Source organism: Anolis carolinensis, unplaced genomic scaffold (assembly GCF_035594765.1).
Source record: "Anolis carolinensis isolate JA03-04 unplaced genomic scaffold, rAnoCar3.1.pri scaffold_13, whole genome shotgun sequence".
In the NCBI taxonomy this organism is placed as follows: Eukaryota; Metazoa; Chordata; class Lepidosauria; order Squamata; family Dactyloidae; genus Anolis; species Anolis carolinensis.
In genome coordinates this window covers 1,778,550-1,788,549 of record NW_026943824.1, presented here as the reverse complement: position 1 = coordinate 1,788,549, position 10,000 = coordinate 1,778,550, and the positions used below count along the sequence as shown (strand labels likewise).

Sequence of the window (10,000 nt, the reverse complement as noted above, 5' to 3'; positions counted from 1 at the left end):
AGGCCAGGTGTCTTTGGTATGATTTCATGGGTGCCTGGATGGGCTTACATTACTGTATATACTCGAGTATAAGCCTAGTTTTTCAGCCCTTTTTTTAAGACTGAAAAAGCCCCCCTCGGCTTATACTCGGGTGAGGGTCCTGGTTGGCTTATATTTGGGTCAGCTTATACTCGAGAAGATATGGTACATTTTAAAAAATATTATTATTGGTATTATTACATTTATTATTTTTCTCTATTATTGTTGCTACTATTACATTTATTTTACTCTATTTTTATTATTATTATTAATACATTTATTATTTTACTCTGATCTTCTTCTTATTATTATTCTTATTGCATTTATTATTTTACTCTATTTATTATTACTTGTACTATTTTCCTGTATTTATTATTATTACATGTATTATTTTACTCTATTATTATTAAAAGGATACATAAGCACATTTACATTGAAGAAGATGAGAATCATGATTTGATCAGAGTTGGACAGTCTTATCTTAAATTTGTGCTTTATGTAAATATTCAAAAACATTTAACCTATGAATGCTTCAATTAAAGTCATTTTATTGGTATCTATTTTTATTTCTGAAATTTACCACTCTCGGCTTATACTGGAGTCAAATGTTTTCCCAGTTTTTTTTGTGGTAAAAATAGGTGCCTCGGCTTATATATTCGGGTCGGCTTATACTTGAGTATATACAGTAATGTAATTTTATTAGTATCTATTTTTATTTCTGAAACTTACCACCCTCGGCTTATACTGGAGTCAATGTTTTCCCAGGTTTTTTTGTGGTAAAATTAGGTGCCTCAGCTTATATTCGGGTCGGCTTATACTCGAGTATATACAGTAATGTAATTTTATTAGTATCTATTTTTATTTCTGAAATTTACCACCCTTGGCTTATACTGGAGTCAATGTTTTCCCAGTTTTTTTGTGGTAAAAATAGGTGCCTCGGCTTATATTTGGGTCGGCTTATACTCGAGTATATACAGTAATGTAATTTTATTAGTATCTATTTTTATTTCTGAAATTTACCACCCTCGGCTTATACTGGAGTCAATGTTTTCCCAGATTTTTTTGTGGTAAAAATAAGTGCCTCGGCTTATATTTGGGTCAGCTTATACTCGAGTATATACAGTAATGTAATTTTATTAGTATCTATTTTTATTTCTGAAATTTACCACCCTCGGCTTATACTGGAGTCAATGTTTTTCCAGGTTTTTTTGTGGTAAAAATAGGTGTCTCGGCTTATATTCGGGTCGGCTTATACTCGAGTATATACGGTAAGTTGTGGAGGCTTCAAACTTCTCAGAGGAGATGTTTCCATAAAGGGATGGGAGTTGAAGTCCAAAACACCTGGAGGGCCTAAGTTTGCCCATGCCTGCTCTACCCTATTCCACCCCCTTTATTTTCCAGTCACCTGACAGAAGGCCACTTCACCTTGCCATGAACCTCTCAATTCTTTTAAGTTGAGCAATGAAGAATCTGTGTGATAAGTTTGGTCCCGATTTGTCCAGCCACGGAGGAGCCTTTGCGGTACAAACCAACCAACCAACACACATAAATACATCCATATGTATGTACTGTTAGGCTGTTAGTAATGATGGGAGTTGGAGTCCAAAACACCCGGAGGGCCCAAGTGTGCCCATGCCCGGGGTAGAAGGTGCCATAGCTTAAGGGCGGACAATAATGGCTTGTTCAAAAGTGCATCACAGTTACACAAACGGCACTAAAGTGGAGTGCAATAGCTCATTCGTGCTTTCTTCTCTCTTCCCGGGAAGGAATGCGAGTCTAAAAAAGAAAGGAATGGAAAGAGAGTGCATTTGGAATGGCAAAATCTTGCTTATCCAATACTTATTTGTGCCCGGAAAAGGGTTCGGAAAGGACCTTTCTGCCAGCAGAAAGGAAGGCAAGAGGCAACGCTTCTGCCACTTGTCCTCCCACCAACAAGAACAAGCAAATAGCATCCAGATCTATCTATATAAAAGGGTAATGAAGTTTTGGCCTAGGACAAAACAACAAAACTACACATCCCAGAAACACTAAACTTGGCAGCACAACCCCTCATCCATGCCTCTACGTTCATACAACAAAAAGAAAAGAAAAATAAAGTCCTAATTAGAGGGAGAGGAATAATTAATTTTATCCAATTGCTGCCAGTTAGAAGGCTAAGCTCTGCCCACTTGGCCTCCTAACAACCTACTCAGCCCAGGGGACAGGCAGAGTTAGGCCTCACTCAGGCCTCTTCCACACTGCCTTTAAAATACAGATTATCTGATTTGAACTGGATTACAGTAGAGTCTCACTTATCCAAGCTAAACGGGCCGGCAGAAGCTTGGATAAGCGAATATCTTGGATAATAAGGAGGGATTAAGGAAAAGCCTATTAAACATCAAATTAGGTTATGATTTTACAAGTTAAGCACCATAACATCATGTTTTACAACAAATTTGACAGAAAAAGTAGTTCAATACACAGTAATGTTATGTTGTAATTACTGTATTTACGAATTTAGCACCAAAATATCATGATATATTGAAAACATTGACTACAAAAATGGCTTGGATTATCCAGAGGGATGGATAAGTGAGGCTTGGATTAGTGAGACTCTACTGTATATGGCAGTGTAGACTCAAGGCCCTTCCACACAGCTATATTACCCATTTATAATCTTATATTATCTGCTTTGAACTGGATTATCTTGACGCAACACTGCCATATAATCCACTTCAATGTGCATTTTATACAGCTGTGTAGAAGGGGCCTCATACTTCGCCACAGCAACACGTGGCCGGGCACAGCTAGTTTTTTTATAAAACATACAATTGGCCATTCATATTTAAGGATTTGACTTCTATGAAGTTGATTGTTCACCGACTGGATTAATAGGTCCTCCCTAGCCATCTCTACGTCCTCCAATGCGGTTGTATGGTCAAATTTGAGTAGAGCAGTGGTTCTCAACCTATTGGTTCCCAGGTATTTGGCATACAACTCCCAGAAATCCCAACCAATTTACCAGCTGTTAGGATTTCTGGGAGTTGAAGGCCAAAATATCTGGTTGAGAACCACTGTAGTAGAGGTTGACTACATAGTGGTGCTGGAAGATCTAGAGAAGTTTTCTCTGAGTTCCAAATTCATGGTCCCTCGCTTTGGTGAAGGTCCGCCAACTCTATTCTCTCGAGGTCCCTTCTACACTGCCATAGAAAATCCAGATTAGCTGCTTCGAACCATGTAGAGTCATATAATCCAGTTCAAAGCGGATCATATGGGTCAATGGCTTCTCTTGCAGCTTTGAGGCTGAAAGGCCATTCAGTGCTAATCCAGGAGGCCAATGGAAATATTCACACTTGCCTCCAACAGACAAAGAGTTCTTTCTCCCACCATGGACATTATTCCACAAGGATATAAACCCTACTTAACTCGTTTCCAACAGTCCTCACAACCTCCGAGGATGCCTGCCATAGATGTAGGTGAAACGTCAGGAGAGAATGCCACAATATTCATAATACAATGGGAACTCAGTGGGGCCCTTCACAAAAGTAAAAAGACCCTCTTTTTTGCCCTAAAAATTCTTTTTCACCATGTTTTTAAGGTCACCCTGGGACACTTCTAGGTGCAGGAGTGGCCTTCTTTGCAATGGGAAGTGACATCTAACAAAGTAGACCGTAACTCCAGAAAATGTCGACGGGTGACCACACAATTTGAAATAGCCATCTCTTGGACTACTTTCATTCTAATTGGTTCAGGCAAATAAATTATACATTAGACATGTCCAAAAAATCATTTTGAATCGTATATCGGAATTATTTCGCATTGTTCTCGCTTTTTGATACGCATTCCGAGACATTGTCTCACAGCGCAACCAGCAATGTAATTTGAACCATTGTTGGCCCATTCTCTAATTGTCTCTTAATGTTTCATTAATTCATTAATTTCATCAAAATATATTTTTTAAAAGTTTTGTTTCTGCAACCTACCTAGAATGGGAGCTTAGTGCAGCCTAACATGGCTGCCGCTCCCTGGCCAATCAGAAGCTTCCACGATGGACGCAAAGGTGGGGGCTAGGGTTGATGAGGATAGCTCAAGAAATGAGGGCGGGAGAGCCCTGTAAAAGTCCCCCCCCCCCGGGTTCCTTTTTTTTTTTGCGATTGCGCATGCGCGTCCGCCATTTTAGAAACATTTAGAATCATTACGAATTTTCGGAAATATCCGAAATTTTGGGGTGAAAAAATCGGAAATACTTTCTATATCGAAGCGCCAGCGCCTCCTACTTTAGAAACAAGAATTGAAACTTTTTTTTCATCAATCGGACATGCCTATTATCCATGTATTAGAAGAGGGCTCCGGGACTTTCCATCTCCTGCACCTTTTCAAGCCTAGCCATGGATGGTTCAGTGCATGACGAAACCGTTGTAGAGAAAACAAACCCTGTTTAAGGTTCTTTTGTGTATAAAACCTCGAGGCATTTGGGGCCAGGACAGATTGGCAATACTAGCACCCCATCCATTGTCCGGAGGATAAAACGGCGTCCGATAAGGATGGACGAGACGGGCGTAGCATCCAATCCTCGAAGCAGGTCCGTCTACCTGGAGGTTTTGGACTCGATGGCATCCGGCCGGTAGAGGTACCTCCAAATGGCGTAATAGTGCGTTCCGGCTCCGAGGGCCACAAAGAGGTGCCAGATGGCATGCGCAAAGGGGATGCGCCCGTCGCTCTTGAAGAACACGGTGCCCAGGCAATAGAAAAGGCCGCCGGCCATGAGTTCGGAGAGACCGTCCGTGTTGGGCTGCAACAAGGAGAGAGACATAGGAGACACTCATAGGGCTCCATAGAACCCTAATCTATATATATATAAAAGAGTGATGGCATCATGGCGACCCACAAAACAACAAAACTACAGGCCACCCAACCTCGAAATTTGACAACACAACCCATCATCCAGGCCTCTAGGTTGATACAACAAAAAGAAAAGAAAAATAAAGTCCTAATTTGAGAGAGAGGAATAATTGCTTTTATCCAATTGCTGCCAGTTAGAAGGCTAAGTTCCTCCAACTTGGTCTCCTAGCAACCCAATAAAAAATAATAAAAAACACTAAAAAATTAATACAATAAAATACTATAATAACAGAAAATAACTAAAAATAATACAAGAAAATAATAAAATATAATAAATAAAAATATAACTTACAATAAAATTAATTAAAAAATGCAAATAAAGTCAAATAAAATTACACAACAATTTTTAACCAATACCACCACAACTTTGCCACAGCAACGCGTGGCCGGGCACAGCTAGTATATATATATATAAAAAGGTAATGACATTTCGGCCTAGGACAAAACAACAAAACTAGACATCCCAGAAACACTAAACTTGGCAGCACAACCCCTCATCCATGCCTCTGCGTTCATACAACAAAAAGCTCCAGCTACTCCAGAAAACGGCCAGGCTTTGAAACTGCAAGGCTATTCACTGCTATTCCACTTGGCCAACAAAGGATTCCCATAAGCTACAGCAACGCGTGGCCGGGCAAAGCTAGTATATATATATTTATATTCCGTCCTTCTTCCCGAGGGGACTCAGAGCGGATTGCAGCATATAAAAAGACACAGGCAAACATTCAACGCCTTGTTACAATGACATACAATGAGACACAAATACACCGACAAAGGCAAAGGCTTCTCCTTTCATTCCCGGCTCTGGAGGAAGTGTTTATCTTTGGCTCTTCTCCATTTCCAAGCCAAGGAGCCTGTGTTGTCTGTAGACACCTTCTCGTTGTGTGGCTGGCAAGACTGCTTGGCGTGTCTTTTTGCCTTTTCCCGCCAAATCAGTACCTATTGAACCTCTGTATATACTCAAGTATAAGCCTAGTTTTTCAGCCCTTTTTCAGGGCTGAAAAACTCCCCTCGGCTTATACTCGAATGAGGATCCCAGGTCGGCTTATACTCAAGTATATAGGTAATCAGACTTAGACAGTCTTATCTTATTAAAGTCTTATTATTATTATTATTATCATCATCATAAATTACAATTTTATGTAAACATTTAAAAACATTTAACCTATTGATGCCTCAAACAATGTAATTTTATTAGTATCTATATTTATTTTTATTTTTGAAATTTGCCAGTAGCTGCTGCATTTCCCACCCTCGTCTTATACTCGAGTCAATAGGTTTCCCCAGTTTTGTGATAAAATTAGGTGCCTAATTCGGGTCGGCTTATACTCAAGTATATACGGTACCCACATTTGCATGTTTTTAAACCGCTAGGTTGGCAGGAGCTAGAGCTAACAGCGGGAGCTCCTCCGATGAATGCCAAGTGGTCAAATGGACCAGTTCAGTATTCGTTCTGGATTAATACTTACCATGGAAAGAATCACCACAGCAGGGAAGAAACCCATGATGACATAGCAGACCAGTTCGACCAATTTGTATCTGGAAGAAAGGAAGAAAGGAAGAAAGAAAGAAAGAAAGAAAGAAAGAAAGAAAGAAAGAAAGAAAGAAAGAAAGGCAAAGAAAAAGGTCTATATTGAGAAGCAGTGAGGAGGCAACACTGCCAGAATAGGGATGCATCTACAGTGTAGAAATAATGTGTTTTACTCCACTTTAATGTCTCTAATTTACTTTAATTGACTCCACTTTGAATGTCTTAATACTGGAAAAAGTCTGCTCAACTTGCTTCCTTATGAGCAGAACTCAAAAAAGGCCAATTTTAGAAAGATCTGTATCAATCCCACTGTATTCCTGCCATTACATAAACCATTAAAATCAGAAATGATCTCATTTTAAATTAGGAATCTCCGGATTATAACTCTCAAGATCCCTGAAGACAAATCCCAACACATAAGGGAGTGTGTTGGAGACACAGAAAAGTCTTCCTGAAGGTATTATCTCTTTAATAAAATCCAAATACAGTAGAGTCTCACTTATCCAAGCTAAATGGGCCGGCAGAACCTTGGATGAGCGAATATCTTGGATAATAAGGAGGGATTAAGGAAAAGCCTATTAAACATCAAATTAGGTTATGATTTTACAAATTAGGCACCAAAACATCATGTTTTACAACAAATTGGACAGAAAAAGCAGTTCAAAACGCAGTGATGCTATGTAGCAATTACTGTATTTACGAATTTAGCACCAAAATATCATGATGTATTGAAAACATTGACTACAAAAATGGCTTGGATAATCCAGAGGCTTGGATAAGCGAGGCTTGGATAAGTGAGACTCTACTGTATTTATTATTATTATTATTATTATTATTATTATTATTATTATTATTATGACACAGCAAACAAGATAGATATGCTGGATTTCATATCACAAAATCACAAGTCGAACACTTCCCAAGTTATTATATTATTATTATAATATACTATTATTATTATTTTATTATGTCACAGCAAACAAGATAGATATGCTGGATTTCGTATTACAAAATCACAAGTCGAACACCTCCCAAGTGTCTAGGACTATGTGATGTATTTTCGGATGATGCGTGCAGATAATAATAATAATAATAATAATAATAATAATAATAATAATAATAATACATTTATTATTTTATTCTATTATTATTATTATTATTATTAAAAGGATACATAAGCACATTTACATTGAAGAAGTTGAGAATAATGATTTAATCAGTTATTTATTTATTTTATTTACAGCATTTATATTTATAGAGTTGGACAGTCTTATCTGAAATTACAGTAAATATTTTAAAATGTAATTTTATTGGTATCTATTTTGATTTCTGAGATTTACTGCTCTCGGCTTATACTGGAGTCAATGTTTTCCCAGGTTTTTTTTTTTTTTTGTGGTAAAATTAGGTGCCTTGGCTTATAGTCGGGTCGGCTTATACTCGAGTATATAGGGGTATATATTTTCTCCTGTCAATCCAAAGCAGAGAAAACAGGAAAATGCATTGTGTTTGTGAAATATTTCATTCCACAAGGGGGAGGTATAGACTAAGTTTGTGACAACTGGAAATCGTCCGGGGAAAGTTAAATTATAGGCTTGATCGATCCACGAAAAATTTGATTCTAAACTCGTTGCAAAAGTAGAGGGGGGCAGCGTTTCGTTTTTGAAGGTATTTCCGAATTTTGCCCCCAAAAAATTTCGAAAGGAAAGGGCCTGAATGGTGGGAGTTTGGGTGATTTGCAAAAGCTTTTTTTTCCTAACGAAAAAAACGACGAAATAAGAAAAAACGGCCTCTCGCGATTCGAAACCGCGATATCCAGACGTGTGGACAATCAAGGCCGTATATTGCTTCAAAACAAACGAAAATAACGAATTAATAACGGGTAACGGGGAAATCGAATTATTTGAGCAAGCCTATTAAATTATATCCTTCCGCATTACACACTTGGCACAGTTTAATACCTTGGCTGTTAGGAATGGTGGGAGTTGGAGTCCAAAACATTTGGAGGGCCAAAGTTTGCCTATTCCTGGTGCAGATGCATCTTAAAGGCATATTGATGGAATGCCAGGTCCCGCTTTGCAAATGATGCTCCCGTGCTTACCGTTCATGGAAAAAGAAAACATAGACGGTGCCGACGGAGGCCATGATCCACACCAGCCAGCGCATGTGCGATGCCCACGGGCCCAACTCCCGCAGGTTTAGCCTGGGAGAACAACAGAGACCATTGAGTCGTGGAGAGAAACAGCAGCCGGCAAGGTGGCCTGGGAGTCGGAGGAGAAAGAAGAGACAAGACAAAGCCGAGGACAAACATTCCAGCGCTGACTCCGCAACATCACGCAAGGCAAGGAGTTGTGCGACTCAGTGATCCTGACTTCCAGGGCGGGAGAAAGAACCCTGGGCTGTTTGAGCAACTGTGAACGTTGCCATTAGCAAGCCTGAATAGCATTGAGTAGCCTTGCAGCCACAGAATCAACCAGGGAGGTTATTTGCATAGAGGTAGCCTGGCTGTTGTTGCCTGGAGGCATCCTTTGTTCGGGATGTTGAGTGTTTGCAATACTCACACTTGCTCAAAACAGACAATAATAATAATAATAATAATAATAAACTTTATTTATATCCCGCCACCATCTCCCCAACGGGCTTACATGGGGCCATGCCCAGCACGATACAATATAACAGAATATACAGTAGAGTCTCACTTATCCAGCACTCGCTTATCCAACGTTCTGGATTATCCAACGCATTTTTGGAGTCAATGTTTTCAATACATCGTGATATTTTGGTGCTAAATTCATAAATACAGTAATTATTACATAGCATTACTGCGTATAGAACTACTTTTTCTGCCAAATTTGTTGTCTAACATGATGTTTTGGTGCTTCATTTGTAAAATCATAACCTAATTGGATGTTTAATAGGCTTTTCCTTAATGCCTCCTTATTATCCAACATATTCGCTTATCCAACATTCTGCCGGCCCGTTTATGTTGGATAAGTGAGACTCTACTGTAAGTAGAACAACAAAATCATAACACATTAAACCAGGGGTCCCCAAACTAAGGCCCGGGGGCCGGATGCGGCCCTCCAAGGTCATTTACCTGGCCCCCGCCCTCATTTATAATATAATATTTTTATATCAGTTTTAATAATATAATATATTATATATACATATGATATTGATAATATTATCATGTTATACAATGTAATACTAATACCATATAATAATATTAATTACATGTTATATATTACATATAATATTACAGTATAGTGGTATAGTTCAATATAGTAATATATAATGCTAATATTGTGCTATGCTAATAATATAATATATTGTATGTACATACAGCTGCTCTGAGTTCCCTTCGGGGTGAGAAGGGTTGGATATAAATGTAGTAAATAAATGTAGTAAATGAATAAATAAATAATTTTAGACTTAGGCTCGCCCACTTGACTTGAAGGCACACAACAACAACAACAACAACAACAATCCTAATTAACTTGACTATCTCATTGGCCTGATAGGTTTATGTTGGTTAAAATTGTTTTCATTTTAAAATATTTTATTGTTCTTTGT

General features: G+C 38.5%; 1 protein-coding gene across 2 annotated transcripts in view; it reads right to left on the bottom strand.

Annotated features, from left to right (window-relative positions):
• mmd2 (monocyte to macrophage differentiation associated 2) overlaps window positions 1–10,000 on the bottom strand; it is a 37,553-nt gene that overhangs the window by 1,772 nt on the left and 25,781 nt on the right. The window contains exons 5-8 of one of the 2 annotated variants that reach the window (XM_062964538.1): window positions 8,529–8,630; window positions 6,369–6,438; window positions 4,590–4,789; window positions 1–1,794 (exon numbers count right to left, since the gene is read on the bottom strand). The exon at window positions 1–1,794 is cut by the window's left edge and continues 1,772 nt beyond it. In XM_062964538.1, the coding sequence (XP_062820608.1) occupies window positions 1,719–1,794; window positions 4,590–4,789; window positions 6,369–6,438; window positions 8,529–8,630 (448 nt within the window). In that variant the 3' untranslated portion in view covers window positions 1–1,718. The remainder of the gene's footprint in view (window positions 1,795–4,589; window positions 4,790–6,368; window positions 6,439–8,528; window positions 8,631–10,000) is intronic. The other variant, XM_062964537.1, reaches the window with a different exon arrangement.